Here is a 20,969-nt window from a genome sequence, read left to right as displayed (position 1 = left end):
CCTGAGCTGAGATCAAGAGTTGGTCACTTAACCAACTGAACCACCCAAGCATCGTGATTAGGATTGCATTAAGTGTGTAGATTGCCTTGAGTCGTATCCACATGTCAACAATATTCTTCCAATCCATGAGCCTGGAATGTCCTTCCATTTCTTTGTGTCATCCTCAATTTCTTTCATCAGTGTTTTATAGTTTTCAGAGTACAGGTTTTACACCTCTTTGGTTAGGTTAATTCCTAGATATTTTGTTTTTGGTGCAGTTGTAAATGGGATTGTTTTCTTAATTTCTCTTTCTGCTACTTCACTATTAGTATATGGAAATACAACAGAATTCTATACATTGACATTCATATCCTGTGATCTTACTGAATTCATTCATCAACTCTAGGGGTTTTTTGTGGAGTCTCTAGGTTTTCTATATAAAGTATCATGTCATCTGCAAATAGTGATAAGTGTTACTTTTTCCTTACCAATTTGGATGCCTTTTATTTCTTTTTTGTTGTCTGATTGCTGTAGCTAAGACTTCCAGTACTATGTTAAGTAACAGTGGTGAGAGTGGACACAGTTGTCTTATTCCTGACCTTAGAGGAAAGGCTCTCAGTTTCTCACCATCGAGTATGATGTTCCCTGTGGGTTTTTCATATATGGCCCTTATTGTGTTGAGGCATGCTCCCTCTAAACCTACTTTGTGGAGGTTTTTTTTTGTTTTTGTTTTTTTTTAAATCATGACAGGATGTTGTACTTCGTCAGATGCTTTTCCTGCATCTATTGAAATGATCATGTAGTTTTTATTCTTCCTCTTATTGATGTAATTTGTATTGATTGATTTGTGAATATTGAACCACCCTTTCAACCCAGGAATAAATCCTACTTGATCATTGTGAATGGTTTTTTAAAAATGTGTTATTGGATTTGGTTTGCTAGCATTTGTTGAGGAATTTTACATCCGTGTTCATGACACCTACCGGCCTTATAATTCTCCTTTTTTATGGTGTCTATCTGGTTTGGGTTATCAGGGTAATGCTGGCCTCATAGAATGAATCTGGAAGTTTTCCTTCCTCTTCTATTTTTTGGGATAGTTTGAGAAGAATAGGTATTAACTCTTTAAATGTTTGGTAGAATTTGCCTGTGAAGCCATTGGTCCTGGAGTTTTGTTTGTTGGGAGATTTTGAGATTTTGATTACTGATTCAGTCTCATTGCTGGTAATCAGTCTGTTCAAATTTTCTATTTCTTCTTGTTTCAGTTTTGGTAGTTTATATTTTCCTAGGAATTTATCCATTTCTTCTGGGTAGTCCAACTTGCTGGTGTATAGGTTTTCATAATATTCTGTTAGAGTTTTTTTGTATTTCTGTGGTGTCATTTGTTATTTCCCCTCTTTTGGGGGTTTTTGTTTATTTAAAATCTCTCTCTCTCTCTCGAGTCTGGCTGAAGTTTTTTTTTTTTTTTTTAAGATTTTATTTATTTATTTGACAGAGAGAGACACAGCGAGAGAGGGAACACAAGCAGCGGGAGTGGGAGAGGGAGAAGCGGACTTCCCGCCGAGCAGGGAGCCCGATGCGGGGCTCGATCTCAGGACCCTGGGATCATGACCTGAGCCGAAGGCAGACGCTTAACGACTGAGCCACCCAGGCGCCCCTTAGTCTGGCTGAATTTTTAATCTTCGCAAAGAACTAGTTCATGGCTTCATTGATCTGTTCTATTGGTTTTTAGTTTCTACATCATTTACTTCTGCTCTACTCTTTATTATTTCCTTCCTTCTACTGGTTTTGGGGTTTGTTCTTTTTCTAGCTCCTTTAGGCATAAGGTTAGGTTGTTTATTTGAGATTTTTCTTGCTTCTTGAGGTGGGCCTGTATTGCTATAAACTTCCCTCTTAGAACCCCTGTGGCTGTAACCCAAAGATTTTGGACTGTTGTGTTTTCATTTATTTCAGTGTAATCTGTAATTTCTTTTCTGATTTCTCAGTTGACCCATTCATTGTTTAGTAGCATGTTATTTTACCTCTATGTATTTGTGTTCCTTCCAGTTTTTTTAAATTTTTTATTGTTATGTTAATCACCATACATTACATTGTTAGTTTTTGATGTAGTGTTCTATGATTCATTGTGTATAACACCCAGTGCTCCATGCAATACATGCCCTATTTAATACCCATCACCAGGCTAACCCATCCCCCCACCCATGTTCCTTCCAGTTTTTATAATTTCTAGTTTCATAGCATTGTGGTCAGAAAAAATGCATGGTATGACTTTGGTTTTTTGAATTTGTGGAGGCCTGATATATGATTTGTTCTGGAGAATGTTCCGTGTGCACTGGAAAAGAATGTGTATTCTTCCGTTTTAGAATAGAATGTTCTGAATATATCTGTTAGATCCATTGGATCCAATGTGTCATTCAAAGCCATTGTTTTCTTGATTTTCTGTTTGGATGATCTGTCCATTGATGTAAATGGGGTGTTAAAGTCCCTTACTATTATTGTATTACTATCAGTTACTTCCTTTACACTTGCTATTAACTACTTTATATGTTTGGGAGCTCCCATATTGGGTGCATAAATATTTACAATTGTTGTATCTTCTTGTTGGATTGTCACCTTTTTTATTACATTGTGCCTTTATTTGTCTCTTGTTACAGTGTTTTATTTACTTTTTTTATAGTGTTTGTTTTAAAGTCTGTTTTGTCCAATATAAGTATTGCTACCCTAGCTTTCTTTTGACATTCATGTGCATGATAAGTGCTTCTCCATCCTCTCACTCTCAGTCTGCAGGTGTCTTTCAGTCTGAGATGAGTCTCTTGTAAGCAACATATAGATGAGTCTTGTTTTTTTTTTTTTTTTAATCCATCCTGTCACCCTATGTCTTTTGATTGGAGCATTTAGTCCATTTACATTCATGGTAATTATTGATAGGTATGTTTTTTAGTCCATTTTGTTACTTATTTTGTGGTGCTTTCTTTAGGTTTTTTTTTTTTTTCTGATCCTTCTCTTGCTCTTTTCGCTTATGATTAGTTGGCTTTTTGTAGTGATAGACTTAGATTCCTTTCTCTGTTTTTTTTTATATCTATTAGTGGTTTTTGACTTGTGGTTACCATTTCATACACAGGTTTGTATATAACATCTTCTGCACATAGTCTGTTTTAAGCTGATGGTTGTTTAACTTGAACCCATTCTTTACTCCCCCCCCCACACACACACACATTTTAGGGATCTGGTGGCATAATTTACATCCTCTTATTTTGGTGAATCCCTTGACTTATTTTTACAGATTTACTTTTTTTACTGTTTCTGTGTTTTCTATTTTTCATACTCTTCACTTAACGGTCTCTCCTTTCCACTCACAGAGTCCCCTTTAACATTTCTTGTAAGGCTGGTTTAGTGGTCATGAACTCCTTTAGTTTTTGTTTGTCTGGAAACTGTTTATCTCTCCTTCTAAAGGCTGGATAGAGCATTCTTCACTGCAGATTTTTCCCATTCAGCACTTTGAATATATCATGCTACTCCCTTCTTGCTTTCAGATTCTGTAGAAAAATTAGTTGATAGCCTTACAGGGTATGGTATGTAACTGTCTTTTGCTGCTTTTAAAATTGTTTCTTTATCATGACTTTTTTGCCATTTTAATTATTATGTGTCTTGGTGTGGACCTTCTTGAGTTTTGGGGGGATAGCTCTGTGCTTCCTGCATTTCAGTATCTGTTTCCTTCCTCACATTAGGGAAGTTTTCAGCTATTATTTCTTCAAATAAATTTTCTGCCACCCCCCCTTCTCTCTCTCCTACTGGGATCCCTATAATGCGAATGCCATCATGTTTGATGGAGCCACTGAGTTCCTTAAGTCCATTCTTGTTTTGCATAATTTTTTCTCTCACCTGCTCAGCTTGATTACTTCCATTACTCTGTCTTCCAGATCATTTGTTCTTCTGCTTCCTCTAGCCTATTTATTCTATCAAGTGTATTTCTTATTTCAATATCATGTTCTTCATCTGATTTTTTTTTTTTAATCTCTGTGGTAAGGATCTCACTGATGGCCTCCAGTCTTTTCTTAAGTCCAGGGAATATCTTTATGATCATTACTTTAAATTCCCTATCACGGGGCACCTGGGTGGCTCAGTTGGTTGAGCATCTGTCTTCAGCTCTGGTCATGATCCAGAGGTCCTGGGATCGGAGTCTGCTTCTCCCTCTTCCTCGGCCCCTCTCTTGTGCTCTCTCTCTCAAATGAATAAATAAAATCTTTAAAAAAATAAAAATTCCCTATCAGTCATATTACTTACTTTGCTTAGGTCTCTTTCTGTGATTTTTGTCCTGTTTTTTTTTTTTTTTTCAAGATTTTATTTGTTAAGAGAGCATGCACATAAGCCGGCGGAGCAGCAGAGGCAGAAGGAGAAACAGGCTTCCCACTGAGCAGGGAGCCTGATGAGGGGCTTGATCCTAGGACCCTGGGATCATGACCTGCGCTGAAGGCAGATGCTTAACCAACTGAGCCACCCAGGTGCCCTGTCGTGCTATCTCTTTAAGGGCAGAGACGGAGCTTCCTGTTACTCTCTGGGCTCTTCCAGAGCCAAGCCCACTGATTTTTTTAAATTCTAGGCTTTAAGTCCCACTGGCTAGAACTCAGAACATTTGGCCCCTCTCATTTTCAAAGCTAAATGCTGTGGGGATTTAGCTCCCCCTTGCAGGCTCCCCAGTGTGATAATCTGCTTCTCACCCCTCCCTGAAACCATGGCTCCCTCCTTCTGGTAGCCAGACCCATGGGGTTTAGCAGCCACACCATGTCTCTGCCTTTTCTACTCTCCTTGAGCCGGTCTCTTCTCTACATTTAGTTGTGGAGTCTCTTCTGCCAGTCTTTTTTTTTTTTTAATTATTTTCATTTTAGTAATGTCTATCCTCAATATGGGGCTGGAACCCACAAACCTGAGATCAAGAGTTACTCGATCTTCTGACTGAGCTGGCCAGGCGCCACTCTTCTGCCAGTCTTTGGGTTGTTTTCTGGGTTGTTGCACTGATGTGAGTGTTGGCTCAGTGAGATGGGATCGATCTAGGGTCCTCCTGCTCTGTCATCTTTCATCTTTGTCAGGAGTCTCCCACTGAGTCTCAATTTAAGGTCTAGCATTAATCAACTCTTGTAAATATCCCATCTGTGCTTGAAGAGAATGTTCTCCAATTTTTGACCTAATGTTACATATTTGCTTACTAGTGTAAGCTCATTAAATTTACTGTTAAAATTATAAATAGCCTTTTTATTTTATATTAGGTTGATCTAATAATTACTGAGAGAAAAATTTGTTAAAAAATTTCCCCCAGCGATAGTGGATTTTTTTTTTTCCCATTTCTCCTTGAGGTTCTGTCAACTTGATATATATATAGAGAGATATAAATATATATATATGTATGTGTAAATGTGTATATGTATGTATATGTATATGTGTATATGCATGTGAGTATGTGTATATGCGTGTGTATGTGTATATGTGTGTGTATGTGTATGTATGTGTATGTGTATATGCGTATGTGTATATGTGTGTGTATGTGTATGTGCGTGTGTATGTGTATATGTATGTGTGTATGTGTGTGTGTATATGTGTGTGTGTGTATGTGTGTGTGTGTATGTATATATATGTGTATATATGTGTGTGTATATATATGTTTTGAAGATACATTGTTAGGTACATTCAAGTGTAAAAATCTCATGTCTTTCTGGTGAGTTGAACCTTATCATGACATAGTGACCTTCCTCATCTCTAATGAATGCTTATTGCCTTCAAGTCGACTTTAGCAGCTCTAACTATAGTTACACTGGTTCTCTTGGTTATGTCCCATGGTGCTCGAATTACTCATGGCCGTAGAGTTGCATTTCTCCAGCGAGGGTTTGTCTGGACTTCTGCAGGCTGCCTCGAGGCATGTTAACCTAGGACCACATTGAGTTACATTCAGCCCTTGAGGTTTTCCTGATTACAGCGATGGCATGAATGCAGGACAGAACGTTTGTGGGACTGGTAGTAGTTACGAGTTTTAGGGGGAGATCTGTTTCTCCCCTTCTCTGTGCATTGTCAAGATGAAGACCAGTTTCTTTGCTGTCCTTTTTAATAGGTTGGGTTTGTCTCTAGCTGATGCTCCTGCCGAGGGTAGCTTTCAGTGCAGAGTCTCTTCTGAGATGGGCTGCTTTGGCTGGTTCCTACGCTTCAGCCCACATCTTCGGCATACAAGGCAGCCATCGGAAAATCTCCAAGGGCTTGGGGCAAAGCTTGGCTTCCACATTTGCTTACCTCTTCAAGTTTCCAGTTTCAATTTGTTTTGGGCTTTTGGAAAAGAAAACCTTCTTGCTAGCGTGGTGATTCATCTAAAAAAATATTTTTGTTATTGTGTCTAGCCTGAAGCTATTTCTGTTGGGAGGACAACTCTGGTGCTCTTGTAAATTAAAAAGTGGATATATCCATAGATTCTTTCTTATAAATACACTAAAATCGGGTTTTGCTTGGTTGTGGTTTCTGTCCAGTATAGTCTAAGGCTTCAGAAATGAAGACAGAAGATGATTTAGCATTAATCTCATGTGTGCTACTCTTCTTCCAACTGAAATAACGAGGAGCTGTCAACCAAAAGCCTGACTTAGAATTCTTTTTGCCATCTTATACTGTTTACTCTATAGAGGAGCTATTTTTGGTGTTTTAAAAATAATAACTTTGGGGGCACTTGGGTGGCTCAGTCGGTTAAGCATCTGACTCTTGATTTCAGCTCAGGTCCTGATCTCAGGGTCGTGAGATCGAGCCCTGCATTGGGTTCCACTCTGGGCATGTAGCCGGCTTGAGATTCTTTCTCTCCTTCTCCCCCTCCCCTCTCTGCTCTCTCTCTCTCTCAAAAATTAGTAATAACTTTGGAGAAAAATTCAGTGCTCCAAAGAATTAAAATATATTGCTCCTTGAACTATGAATTCACAAGACTAAACATCCTTTTTATACCTTAAGAGTTAGTTTCCCGTCTTTGAATGTACCTTCATAAATACCGGATTAAGCTATCAGTCGTTTGCTCTGCATCTTTGGGGAAATTAATTCCGTTTTCTGTGCTTTAGTGTCCTCTTAGGTCCGGTGGGAATGTAGTAGTACCAACCACCTAGGCTTTTAAGTAGGATTAAATAAATAGTTTGTGGAAAGCACTTTGCATAATGCCTGGCATGTAATAATCATGGAGTAAATGGTCGCTGCTTTTGCTGCCGATATTGTCTTCAATTTCAGAATCTTATTTTATTCCATTGCTTTTCTCAGGTATGTGCCCACTGAAGATCTGCTGGAGATTTATAAGAAACTCTATGGCCGAGAAGTCATCACCAAAAATGCAATTGTTGACTGTTCATACCTTCAGTTCTTGGAAATGTAGGTGTGACCCAGAGGAAACTTTGTGGTTGATTTGAGTGTGTGACTTCTTAGTGCACTTGCTGACATTTTAAGTCTCCCGAGTTGGATTTTGGATTTCTGGATTTTTGCTCTTTTCAAAGGCAGTTGCATCATGGTAGATACATGTGGATGGAGCTTGGTTTTTATTTGCTTCACTTCTTTGTACAAACACAACTCAACAGGCAAAATTTTTGTTCATGTTGCAGGTATGGTGAGATGTTAGCTATTTCCAAGGTAAAGGCTTCATTCTTCAAAATCTTCATTTAAAGGATTATAAAGTTACCAGAAAAAAAAAAACTTACTGAGTTTTCTTTTTCTGTGCCATAGCTTTATTCCACTTACTCCAGAAAGTCTCCATTTTTGGTGGAACAATTCCAAGAATATTTCCTGGGGGGACTGGATGACATGGCTTTTTGGTCCACTAATATTTACCGTCTGACGAGCTTCATGTTAGAGAACGGGACCAGGTGAGACCCTGCCCCACTTCTTCTACCAGTCACTCCTGCCCCGTCCCTCCCTCTCCTGGTGCCGCTCCCAGGTTTTCACTTGATCAGATGAAAAGGTCTCACGAAGTGCCAGCCTCTCCTAACCAAGGAGGAAAAGAATGGAAACTCTGGTCTCAAAACTCAAGACGCGCTCCCGTCTGATTACACGTGCCGCTGTTCCCTGTTTCAGGGACAGAGAGATCCTGAAGAACCGTGCTCGGTGGGAGGGCCCCCCTCCACCTCTGGGCTGTGTCTTCTCTTCCGGGAGGACCCAGGCTGTGCCCAGGCTCCAGCGGCCACGGTTCAGCGAGCCTCCTTTCCACCTGCTGCCATCTCGATAAAGGGTTTCAAAGAGCGCTTCACTGAACACCCCCCCACCCCCACTCCAAAGTAAAATCAGAAATGGACGCATTTGTAAATCACAGCCTTCTGGTGGAGTCGGACACTCAGCCCGTATGGAACAGCATCTGGGGCCCAGCTCCTTCTCCGCTCCTGCCCCGCTCCTGCCGTGCATGTCCGGGAGGAGTGTTAGCCAGAGACTCAGCCCAGGGTGTGTAGAGCGGGGTAGACGGGCCGCCCGAATCCCAGCCGCAGTGGCCCATAGGCTCGCAGAGTCCGCCGGCTGCGTGAGACGGCCAGGGCTCCCCTCCGAGCCAGTGTGCAAGCAGGCCACGGAGTCTGCGGCCGTCTGCGGCTGCCGACCTGGGTGGGGTGGGTGGGGGTCTGGGGAGGGAGCAGTGCTGGCAGGGCGCGGAGCTCCAGCAGCAGCCGTGGAGTGGGAGAGGGGGTTCGAGGGCTGGGTCTGCCCCAGGCGGCTCTGCCAGGTGGAGGAGCATAGGGCTGGGCTAAATCGGAGGGACCTAAATCCATGTAGCTTCGGGATGTTACATGCTGGGTGATACTCTTCTGTGCCCTTAAAAACCTTTGCTAGTAGTCAAATGGTAACCGTAATTATATATTGTGCTTTGAAACAAAATTCCCTTGCATGATAAAGTCGATACTAGGCTGTAAATATTAGAACCTGTTTTAAACAGTTGGTAAACAGTAAACAATCCAATATAAATACTATTTTTTAATAGTGAAATAAGCCTCCTGTGAAATCCCCAGGCTCTCCTTCTGTGGCTGTGGCTTTTTAGGTGCACACGAAGATAGCGGATGGGCTTTGGGATTGGCAAGATCTGCCTCTCACTGCTGAGTTACCCCAAGCAAGTAGCTAAACCTCCCTAAGCTTTGTTTTCTCATCTGTGAAATGGGGACAGTAATAATTCTATCTTTGCCATGGGGTTGTTGGGAGGACGACGTGAGGTCACTCATGCAAATGGTTTAGCATTAGGGAGCACTTAATACATGTTGGCTACTAGTATTATAATTATTATTGGAAGGAAGTTAAATTTATATTGGTCATATGAGTGTGAATGACCTGCATTTATTTGTTTTTATAAAGTCCATGTGTCATGATCCTCAAGTGGAGAGCAGCTTTGGTGTTTGTTTTGGTTAGGTTGTCCAAATAGCTACAGACAGCTAGACTTTATTCTTTAATTAGGAGAGTTTGTGAAGAAACAGATTGTCTCTTGATCTCTGTTCTAATTTGTCAAGGCGAAAATTCCATGAATTGACTGCATCTTTACACACAACCCACACACACAAAGGAAGATTCATCAGAATTTGTGGAACTTTATGAGAACTTTGGGGCTCCAAAGAGAAGACAAATTCATGAGTGAAAGAAACAATGTACTTGTTTTCATATTATAAGCATTTCTTAGCTAACTGATAAAACTCTAGTAGCGTATTTTCCTAAAGAAACAGTGAAAGAATGGTACATTCCCAGCCAGAGTGCTACTTAATTCAAAGATTATTCATAGGGGCGCCTGGGTGGCTCAGTCGGTGAAGCGTCTGCCCTCGGCTCAGGTCATGATCCTGGAGTCCTGGGATTGAGTCCCACATCGGGCTCCCTGCTCAGCAGGGAGTCTGCTTCTCCCTCTCCCTCTGCCCCTCCTCCCCGCTTGTGCTAATAAATAAATAAAAATCTTAAAAAAAAAAATGGGCATGATCGGGCAGAGAGGGGCACAGTTGGGAAACTGTTTCTTTCCATCTTGAACTCCGAGATGGTTCATGTTAGTGTGGGGACCGCTCAGCAGGTGGAGTCGGGGGGTGGGGGGGGGTGAGGAAGAGGGTGAGGAAGAGGATGGGAGGATGGCTGTGAGTCCGGGCTGACCGGAGCGTGGGGCTGCCTGCGTTACCGTCCTGCTACCAGCAGTCAGCTCGTCCGCCCTCATCAGGTAGGACCGAGGTTCTTCACCCATCATGTCTGGCTCGGCAATGAGCCCCCCCTGCATTAGGCCGCTGGAGGCGGCTTGAAGTGCACCACCGATTCTCAGTAACACTCACGCTTGCGAAGGAGGTAGAAAAATGCCTGATTCATCTCTTTCCAGTGACTGCAACCTGCCTGAGAACCCTCTGTTCATTGCATGTGGCGGCCAACAAGCCAGCACCCAGGGGTAAGTGGATTCCAAAACTGTTCCTAGAAAAGGAACATCTTGGGCGCCTGGGTTGCTCAGTGGGTTAAGCGACTGACTCTTGGTTTCGGCTCAGGTCGTGATCTCAGGGTCCTGCGATCGAGCCCTGTGTTGGCTCTGCGCTCAGTGCAGGGTCTGCTGCTCCCTCTCCCTCTGCTCCTCCCTCCTCTCTCTCTCATAAATAAAACCTTAAAAAAAAATAAAAAGAACATCTTGCCCAGAAGGATGCTCAACAGACATCGAAGGCACAGGATTTGTAGACACACAGAGGTTCAAATCCCAGGTCTGCTGTTTACAGCCATGTGATTTTGAACAAGTCGCTAATTTTTTTTTGAGGTACAGCTTCCTCCTTTGGCAAAATAGAAAAAACATGTGCAGGGGCCCCTGGGTGGCTCAGTCAGCGAAGCGTCTGCCCTCGGCTCAGGTCATGATCTTAGGGTCCTGGGGTCGAGCCCCACATCAGGCTCCCTGCTCAGGGAATAAATAAAATCCTTAAAAAAGAAAAAAAAAGTGCATATTCCCAAAATCATGGCCTGGATAGCATGCAGGAATGGAGGTAAACAGCACATCAGGAAGTTGCTCGCTAAACAATAAAAATGGCAGTAAATAGTAATACTACTCTCATTGTTATTATGCATAACCTTTATCCATATTTCACCCTGAGAAAGTCGTCATTGATGAGACAGGGTGAGGAGACTTCTAGGTAGTTTCTGAGGAAGGGGGCCAGAGGGTGGTATTCCTGCTGGGGTCGTGTGCCAACTGCATGTGCTTAAAACTGTATTAATATTACAAATATCAATAAGGCAGTATTTCCTCCTGTCTGCTGCCAGGAGCTGGTTCAGGCGCTGAGGCCTCGTGAGCAGGGCAGAAGGCGTTCCTGCTGTATTAGGGCGTGCGTCCTGGCAGGTGCATGGGCGCTGGCCAGAACTCATACATGCTCTCAAGCGTAGGAGGGAAGAGGATGTACCACAGAGCATCCCAACCCCGTCCCAGGGGAGCTCTCGGTGAAGAAGTGTTTCAACCGGGACACTTCAGAGTGAGCGAGGGTTAGACGCTCAAACAGGACATAGCAGCGAAGGGTCCTAAGGTCAGAGAGCAGAGAGCTTCAGAAGAACAGAAGACAGGCAGGTTCAGTTAAGCCCTCATGGTTGGATTTATTAAATCAGGACAGTCTTTTTTCTTTCCTTTCCTTCCTTTCTTTGCTCCCTCCCTCCCACCTCCCTTCCTTTTTGGTGACTGACTTGAGTGCCTTTAGGTCAGGCTTGCAGTCTCTAGACTGTCAGGGTCCCCACGCTGGGCTGTTTCACACGCGCCCCTTTGCTCACTCCCATTGTGTGGGCTTCACTTCAGTCACGTGGGAAGCCTGTCCATCTCCTCTAGGCACCTGGTTTGTAGTCTCGTTAGAACGCATGAATTTGAAAATGTGCTTTTATCGTTGGATTCATTCTAGCAGGTCTTCAAAGATAAATCCGTACGCCCTCATGCCAGCTTCCCAAATAGCTACATTATTTCTTGACTATTTGTGTGGAATACTGAAACTCTTTTTTTTTTTTTTTTAAGTAATCTAGAAGAAATTCACAACTTCCATGCTATAGGACTTTGAGGCTCTGGGAAGTATTTTTGGTAAGGACAGGCTTTTACACCTTGGAAACATGTTCACTAAAATTCCGTGGGATGTCGCATGAAAGGTGTTTCAACTTCCAGATACTCGAATGTTACATTCTCTCACCAGCGATCGACTTGACGTATTCTTCAATTCCTTCATTCAGGGGCCTGTTGCTCCCTCAGTCTGACCCATTTTGTTTTCCCTTTTCAACAGCTCCAGAGTGCAGAAAAATGATTTCCATAGGAATCTGACTGCATCCCTAACCAAAAATGTTACGAAAAATATAAGCTATACTAAAAGAGGTGTGCTCTTCAGCGTGGATTCCTGGACTTCGGTAAGAGTTTTCTGCTTCCGGTGGGGGAAGGAGGGACATGCTGCCCCTATGATCTTGTCCTTATAGACTCACTGGCCCTTCAGTCATTCACTGAGAGTCACCTGCGCATGAGCCAGGCCACAAATATCCTTGGCCTCCAAATCTGTTTTTTTCCAGAGATGTTCTGAGATGTGTGTGTGGACCTCTGTGGCCTTGGGCCAGTCCAGTGGAGCCCGAGGTGGCCCTGGGCACCTGGGCCAGGCCTGCTTTGCCCTTAGGCAAACCGTGTCAGCAAAATGGCAGGCTCACCGTGCAGAGCCCCATGCAGGGGGATGATGCATATGAAATCCATCCGTGAGATCACCTTTTAAGTGTCAGATGTTCAACTGGGGGTTTAAGATGAAAGGGAAATGGACTCTGACCTTTAGAAAATTTGTCTAATTGTGGTGATAAATACACAAATAATCATATGCAAATAGAATGCAAATAACATCTGGGTGGGGAGTACTTTGCCTATAAGATAGCTTGCATCTTCGCTGTCAATCAGAGACGGCTTCACGGCAGAGGCGGCATTTGCATTAGGCCTTGAATAGTAGATAGTATTTCATCAGTGAGCATGTATCTCTTGGGAAAGTTTAGGGTTATTTGGAGATATGAGTAGACTCGTTTGCTTGGAAAACAAGACAGGGATACAAGGCACTAGGAGGGGTTTGGGAAGGGAAGCAGGCATTGGATTGTGAAGGGCTCTTAATGTCTGGAGGGTTCAGAGGACACCATCTAGCTGGTGCCCCTGGGAGTTGGGCCCGGCCCAGGCAGGCCTGCTTCTCGGGTGTGCTATCACACGGGGGGGCCTGTAGTCACCCTGAGAAGGGCCCCACACTTGGGTTAGTGCTCTTGCTGTCTTAAAACTCCTAATAACTTAGGGTCACCTGAGTGGCTCAGTCAGTTGGGCGTCTGACTCCTGGTTTGGGCTCAGGTTGTGGTTTCGCAGTCGTGGGATCGAGCCCCACGTGGGGCATCACGCTCAGCACAGTCTGCTTCAGACCCTTTCTCCCTCCCTCCCTTCCCCGCCCCGCTCACACTCACTCTCAAATAAATAAAATCTTTAAAAAAAATTCTTAAAACTTTTTTGAACCAGGGGCTCTGCATTTTCATTCTGCACTGGGCTCCGTGAATTCCGTAGCCCGCCGTGACCTGGGCCCCCCACCACAGCACTTCCTGTGTTGTCCCATAGTTACTCAGGTTGGTCTCCTCTGTGGAAGGGTGGTCCCGTGGGAGAGGGGCTTTCTGGTGCCAAGGCCCGTCCTGGTGCCTGGCACACAGAAGCTGAGTAAGTGCTTCCTGGAAGAGCGGGCAAGGCGCAGGGGGCATGAGGGTGAGCGTCTGGGGGCAGCCAACGGGGGGGGCGCTAGCGTGCGGAACCAGGAGGCACAGCCCCGTCCCGCAGGGCACCCCCCCGCCCCGGCCGGCTCTGCCCACTGTGCTCCCGTCCAGGCCAGGCCTCAGAGCCCTGGTGGGGTCTCCTTCGCCCTTGGGTGGATTCAGAGTTGTATCCCCTGGCCGTGGATGGGTCCTGCATGGGGCGGGATTATTCGGGGCCACTCAAGTCTGCGCACAACCACGTTCAGAACACCTCAGATCCCTCTCTGCATACAGGGGTCATGATTTGCCTCCCTAATTGCTCATCCCAAGGGATCTTACTGATAGGAATTGATGCTTTATTTTTTTAGCACTGTCAAAATGGGTTTCCTTTAGAAAGTCTAATACTTTTGACGAGAAATAATAGTTTTCATTGATTACGCCACGTGTCCTTATCTGTAATGATTTTGTGTTTCCAGGACTCCCTTACTTTTCTGTACCAGACTTTGGGAAGGAACATACGGACAATGTTCACAGGCAGCTCCCAGCAGTCATGGAAACATGTCTCCAGCCCCCTGGCATCTTACTTCCTGTCTTTTCCCTACACGAGACTCGGCTGGTAGGTGTGTTTCTCCTACTCCCGAAAGCTGTCCCCAGTATGAAGTTCAGTCATTTCAACAGATGGTTTTGGTGGCACCTGTTAGCACCTTATATTCCAATTAGTTCATCATCAACAAAAACATTAATATAGTGGTCAAGTTACTGTAAAGATGAAACTGTCTCCTTAAAATGGGTCAGAATGTGTTTAAATGCAGGGAGCTTTCACTTTACTGAATAATTACCATGATGAAGTGTTGTAGAACAATGGCCAAGCTTCGATGTCCTTCTGGGAATCTCACGACGTTAGGAGTGGATAAACAGCTATTACAGTGATGGGGATATCATCGCTTCATAGGACAGAAGCCGAGCACACCACAATAATTGTATACTTAGAATGCTGGGGGTTCCTCTTGAGTTTCATGATCAACCCAAACCAAGCCCAAGTATATGGCGGTTTGGGGGAAACCTCTTATTTCAACCACACTTCTCAGATCCAGATGACACTGTTTCCCTTGGAACAATTTGCTGACAGCCCTTCTTTTTGGGGGCCCCTGATGCTTTCAGCCCCAGCTCGGGCGACAGGAGGTGAATGCTGTTTATTGGCCGGTCCCCTGTGCATGATGGCTCTTCCTGGCTGCCTTCCTGATGCAGCCAAAGGTGGTCCCCTGCTGGGCTTGCTGCCACGGGGGGGTGGGGGGTGGTGCAGAGGTCCCTCCCCAGCTTCCAGCCCAGGGAGCCAGGGGACAGCAGTGTGTCCATGGTCAGTGTGTCTGGCCTTTCTCACTGGGCGGCAGCCCCTTTAGAAACAACTTTTTTTTCTCTTTTTCCTTCTGTGCCGCCATGCAGTCCTTACATGGCCATGAAAACTACAATAAATAACATGATTTCTGGTCTTTCTAGCTGCCCCAACAAAGACATTTGGACCTTTGATCTATAACCGTGGGTCATAGACCCTCGTTTGGAAACATCCACCAAATACGCTGAACATGTAATTTCTTCACGGTACAAGGTACCCTAAGCAGCTATGGTAGAAATAACACGGTGTACTTAACACACGTTGGTCTCAGGCTCCATCCTTTCCGTTTGTTACCTGGTCCGTCAGAAAGCTCCCGGTGCCGTCGGCCGGATGCAGATTTCCTGTGTTCCCGGCGAGCCCAGGATCGTGCTTCGCGGCTCTGGGTTTGCACACCGAATGTGATGCTTTGTGAAGATGCTTTTCACCTGCTCGGGTCATAAGGTTCAGAAATGCCCAGAGGCCTTAATGTGTCCGGTGTTGTTGTGTTTCGTGGAGAGCAAGACCAGATCTCACAAACCATATAACCTCAGAAGTGGATATTCTCCACAGCCACGCAGGGTGAAAAAAGCAGCAAGAGGGAGTTCTGTAGAGAGAAGCAGGCGACCGTCTCACCCATGGCTCTCCGTAGACACTGGACGGGGTGTTCTCTCTTCTTCCCCACAGGGCAATGACCTCGGCTGACCTCAACCAGGACGGGCTCGGGGACCTGGTGGTGGGCGCCCCGGGCTACAGCCGCCCCGGCCACAGCCAGATTGGGCGCGTGTACCTCGTGTACGGCAGCGAGCTGGGCCTGCCCCCCCTCGACCTGGATCTCGACAAGGAGGCCCACGTGACCCTGGAGGGTTTCCAGGTGGGGCGCCCGGCTCCAACTTTCCCTTCTCGTGTCCATAAGCCACTGCCCGTCTCTCGTGGCAGGTTCCCCAGAGCAAATAGCCAGGAAACGGCTGGTGGCCTCCGTCTGTGGAACACTTGCCATTTTTAAAAGCCTGTTGGCCCAGTACCCGCCCGAAACACAGCTGCTGTTTATTCAGAGCTGCTCTGAGTCGCCAGTCAGGATGTGATTTCTTGAGATTACAAGCACCCCCCCGAATTTTTTAAGCCTCCCTCTTTTTATATGTGAATTTTTATTTTGTAAGAATGTTAGATTCACAGAAAAGCTGTAAAGACAGTGCAGAGTTCCACACACCCTGTACCCGGCTTCCCCTAAGGTAGCATCTTACGTAACTACGGTGTCAACGTATCAGATGTAAGAAACCAACTCTGGTACGTGACTCTTCCCTAAACTCCAGACTTCGCTCAGATTTCATTCCTTGATTTTAAGTGGTGATGCATCCCCAGAAAAGGCCCACGGTGACTGTAGGAGAAAGGCTCTGCGTGGAGTCAGTGTCGCTCGGTCTCGGGACAGCAGGGACCTCGACTGGCATTAGTCCTTAAGAGGAGCAGGAAGGGGGGACAGGCAGCCTTGCGACTGGTCACCGGCGAGCTCGGGGGCTTTGGTGGGACTGCGTGCTCCCCGCAGCAAGCAGCAGGGCAAGGGACGCTGGACTTGACGTCAGACCGTGGTTTTGTCCTGGGGAAACCGCTTTTGCTGTGGAATTAATGCTGTGAGGACAAAACAAGATGACACGCCTGGACGTACTTTACACATGAAGGGTATGGGGTTAACGACCGGACAGAAGGAGCCCTGCATTGGAGAGGTGATCCTCCGTTGGCTGGCCAGTGTGTGAGGTTTCATAGTCCCAGACGCACACCATTTTCTGGAACCTTCTGCTACCACGAGAATGTTCCAAAATAAGTTTACCCATTCCTGTTGCTTTTTTTTTTTTTAAGATACTTACTTATTTGCCAGATAGCATGCACACAAGCAGGGGGAGCGGCAGACAGAGAGGGAGAAGCAGGGAGCCCGATGCGGGGCTCGATCCCAGGACCCCGGGATCGTGACCTGAGCCGAAGGCAGCCACTAACGACTGAGCCGCCCAGGCGTCTCTGCTCCTTGCTTCCTCACAAAGCCGTGCCGTGTCAGAGCGTTGGGGCTCCTGCCGGCCGGGCTCTGCCCGTGGAGGGGGATGCACGCTCTCAGATCCGTGGGACGAGGAAGGAGGCAGTGCCGTGTTATGGCCGCTGAAGGCGCAGGTGTAGCCTAGGCCTGCAGTCAGCCTGTCTGTGTCCCTGTCTGGAGGGTGAGGAGGAGGATGAGCGGCCTCGGGCGTGGCTCTGCTGGAAGAGTCTGCTTGTCGAGGAGCACCGGGTTGATGTGTGGGAGGGCTTGACGTGCAGCTGGCGACCAAACGAGGCTGGCCGCCGCCGCCCGGCGCCCTTACTCCCTGGCTGCCCCTCCGTGCTTGGTGCTCAGAGCAACCCTTTCTCGTTCTTCAAGTTCCCGCCTCGGGGGGGGGCCCTCTCCAGAGGCTGCTGCACGCCAGGTGCAGCCCGATTGGCCAATACATAATTGATGTGGGTTCTGGGCCGTGGGAACGTGTGTGGGGCAAGCCTCCGCTTGGCAAGACTGCTCACTGTCGCCTGTGCTGTGAAAGAGCAGGAGAGCCGGCGGAGTGGCTTTGCGGACTAGGCCGGTTCTGGAGAGCAGGAGAGGAGAGAATCCGGCTCGGAAGAGCAGGGTCCCCGAATGGACTGGGGTTCCCGTCCGTAAGCTGTGAACGGGGCGTAGTGAACGTACCTGCCCCCGTGCGTGTAAGGTGCTGTCCACGCTGTGCCCTCCCGTGGGACGAACGTTCCGAGTGCTCGTCACATGGCAGCCAGTGTTGCTGGTGTATGGGGCTCTTATTTTGGGTACTTTCCAAGGGAGCCTGGCCCTTCATGTGGGACCATTTTCAAAAAACCCAGAACTTGTGAGAACGGACCCTTTTCTTTCTGGCCCCTCCTCGTCCCCTCCAAGCAGACACCCAGCAGGCGGGGTGCGGACGTGCTCCGGTCGCCGCAGATTTGTCCCTGGGCCCTCGGCGTCCAGGTCGGGGGCCCGGGTCCCTGTCCTCCCAGGGAGTCGCCTGCTTTTCTCAAGGCTGTGGCTTGGCCCGGGGGGTCACTGGTGCCCTTCAGCCCTCAGGTCGGTTTGGCTCGGCCTTGGCCGTGTTGGACTTCAACAAGGACGGCATGCCTGACCTGGCTGTGGGAGCGCCGTCGGTGGGCTCCGAGAAGCTGGCCTACACGGTAGGGCTGCTGCAGCTGGGGGGGGTCGGGGAGGGGGAGGCAGGGGCGGGTGGAACGTCTGGGGGAAGGTCCGTGGGAAGCAGCCAGCCAAATGTACCAGGCCCGCATTTGTGGGGAGATGATCTCGGGCCCCTCAGTTTGGGTCCTTGACACGACCTTGGGTTACCGGGCGGCACCTAGTTCTGCCTTCCTGGGTTTCCCCTATTTTGCGCCCCCTCCCTCCCATCAAGATACTGAATGGTGGTGAGGGGGACGGGGGTTCCAGCCACTCGAGAGCCCCCGTCCTCACTGCCGAGCGGACACCTCCCTGGATCCCTGCGCCCTGGCCGAGGTCCCGGGTCCCGCAGCGCAGGCTCTCGTCGCATGTGCCCCGTACACGGCAGGGCACCGGCTCCTGCACCGTGTGACCCAGAAGGTCAAAGGCCCCTCATCACCTCGACCTGCCACGAGCTCGCTTTGTCCCCGTCTCCTCACTCTCTGCTTCCAGACTGTGAGCCGTTTGTTCTCTGGACCCACAGGCCCCCTGGCCTGAGGACGCGTGGAGAAGGCCCTTTCTCCCCTTGGTCCTTCAGGAGCGACAGGGCACCCACCTGGGAGCTGACACCAGCCCGTGACGTAGGCCCCATGTCACTGTCCCCACACCACAGCCGTTCCCTCTAGTCTCTTCCACACCGTGGTGTCCCTGCCCGTTGGCCAGCTTTTTGGGAGGACAGAGTGTGGTCTGACTTACACGGTCTTCCCTGCACCTGGCTCGCGGTGGAACATAAACGCTTCTTGAATGAGCGAGGGTGGAGACCAGCAAGCTACAAAATGGGAGCTGGTTCAGGACAGGGAATGATGGCGCACATGCGTCTCAGGGCTGTGGACGCTGGCCACACGGCGTGTCATGTTCTGAGGAATCACGGCCGGGTCAGGGAAGGCACCGTGGGCGAGCCAGAAACAGAGCTGGCCTCAATGCAGGGAGGCGAGCGGGTTGTCCAGCCGGTGCACTGAACAAGTGTGTGTGATGTGAAAGGATAGGGGTGGCTGTCTCAGCGTTGGGGGCTCCAACACGCTGACGCAAGTGAGAGACGTAAAAACCACTTGTCCTGTTTGTCTGTTGCTGAGCTCCCGACCGTGGGGACTCGGGTGATTTAGGTCCTCTTCACCCCCTCTCTGGTGATCTGAGTGACCGCCCCGCGGCTTGCTTTCGCCTAGGGTGCGGTGTACGTCTACTTCGGCTCCAGACAAGGAGGAGTGTCTTCTGGCCCCAACGTCACCATCTCCTGCCAGGTACAGGGACCCCCTGGGCCAGGGCCAGACCTCGCCGCCTCCTGCTGTCCGCCTTTGAGTGGGACGTGCTCTCCTGGTTCCCCTACAGGACACCTACTGTAACTTGGGCTGGACGCTGGTGGCCGCAGACATGAACGAGGACGGCGAGCCTGATCTGGTGATGGGCTCCCCTTTCGCGCCGGGTGGAGGGAAACAGAAGGGCATGGTGGCTGCGTTCTATTCCGACCCCAGCTGGAGCCACAAAGGTAGTGCTTGCGAGGGGGAGGAGGGGGTGGGGGCGGAGACCTCCCGAGACCTCCCTGCTCTAGTCTGTCCTCGTACCTGTGGGCTTCTGTCCTATCTCCCTCCTTCCACTATCAGGTCATCTAAATTTTCTAATAGCTCTTCCTCTTGCAGATAAGATACAAGAGTATCTACCTTTATCATCCAGGTGATATGGGTAGAATCACGGATATACAAAAAGGGGTCCAACTTCCAGGTCCAGATCCAAAGGGGGCCCGTAGCTTGTTGGCAGAGGCTTTCCATGGAAGCCTGGGAACTCGGAAGGCATCCCAGTGATGCTCCGACCTGCCCGCTGGGGGGCTCCGTTTATATCGCATCCTCCACCCCACAGAAGTGAGCTCCAGAAATGTGCTTGTCCTGTGACAGCCTCCCACGGAAGGTAAAGGGCACTGGTTGTCTCGTGTAGAAAAGCTGGGCGTGGAGGCGGCCAACTGGACGGTGCGGGGCGAGGCGGACTTCTCCTGGCTCGGCTACGCCCTCCACGGGCTCCGCGTGAACCACACAACCGTGCTGCTGGTAGGGAGCCCAACCTGGAGGAACACCAGTAGGTGGGTGCTCCCCGGGGCGCGAGGGGCAGATGCCGGCTGCCGCGGGGGCCCGCCTGGGGGCTCCGACCCCACAGGAAAAGCTGCGGCTCTGTGGCAAGGTGGCGGATTCTCGGAAGCTGAAGCAGGAGCTAGGAGGGGGATGAGCCTGCCAGGGCTCCTGTGACCGTCCCACAGCCTGGGTAGCAGAAGCCGCGGGAATGCATCTTCTCCAGGGCGCGGGGTTGGTGGCGGCCATCTCAAGGCCGCTCTCCTCGCCTTGCAGGGGGCCGCCTTCTCCAGGCCTCTCCTGGGTCTGCGCCCGTCCCTGTTGTCTGTCCTTACGAGGACACCCAGTCCTACTAGATCAGGCCCCACCCCAATGACCTCAGCGTAACATGATGGCCTCTTTGAGGCCCGGTCTCCAAATACACATATTCTGAGGTGCTGGGGTTCAGACTCCGACGTGGATTCCGGAGGAACACGATTCAGCCCGTGGCCGTGGCCCTCCCTCTACCTGCCCTCAGTGGGGAGGCAGAGTGGTGAGCTTCGCATCAGCAGAAAGCCACCCCGCTCCCCTGCCAGGATCCCAGGATGGCAGGGGCGGGGCAGAGGGGGCTTGTGTTCGCCGGGCCCTGACTAGTCGGCCCGCTCTTCTCCCCCGTCTGCGTGTA

General features: G+C 48.5%; 1 protein-coding gene across 1 annotated transcript in view; it reads left to right on the top strand.

Moving 5' to 3' along the window:
* GPLD1 (glycosylphosphatidylinositol specific phospholipase D1) overlaps window positions 1-20,969 on the top strand; it is a 55,062-nt gene that overhangs the window by 25,553 nt on the left and 8,540 nt on the right. Inside the window, exons 8-18 of the mRNA XM_032424725.1 lie at window positions 7,246-7,353; window positions 7,581-7,608; window positions 7,702-7,841; window positions 10,292-10,357; window positions 12,195-12,315; window positions 14,133-14,272; window positions 15,713-15,899; window positions 18,107-18,217; window positions 19,415-19,489; window positions 19,578-19,734; window positions 20,178-20,319. Coding sequence (XP_032280616.1) covers window positions 7,246-7,353; window positions 7,581-7,608; window positions 7,702-7,841; window positions 10,292-10,357; window positions 12,195-12,315; window positions 14,133-14,272; window positions 15,713-15,899; window positions 18,107-18,217; window positions 19,415-19,489; window positions 19,578-19,734; window positions 20,178-20,319 — 1,275 coding nt within the window. The remainder of the gene's footprint in view (window positions 1-7,245; window positions 7,354-7,580; window positions 7,609-7,701; window positions 7,842-10,291; window positions 10,358-12,194; window positions 12,316-14,132; window positions 14,273-15,712; window positions 15,900-18,106; window positions 18,218-19,414; window positions 19,490-19,577; window positions 19,735-20,177; window positions 20,320-20,969) is intronic.

This window comes from Phoca vitulina, unplaced genomic scaffold (genome assembly GCF_004348235.1).
Source record: "Phoca vitulina isolate PV1807 unplaced genomic scaffold, GSC_HSeal_1.0 scaffold31, whole genome shotgun sequence".
NCBI classification, from domain to species: domain Eukaryota; kingdom Metazoa; phylum Chordata; class Mammalia; order Carnivora; family Phocidae; genus Phoca; species Phoca vitulina.
The sequence above is the reverse complement of the archived record's forward strand: the minus strand, read 5'-3'. Positions and strand labels throughout refer to the sequence as shown.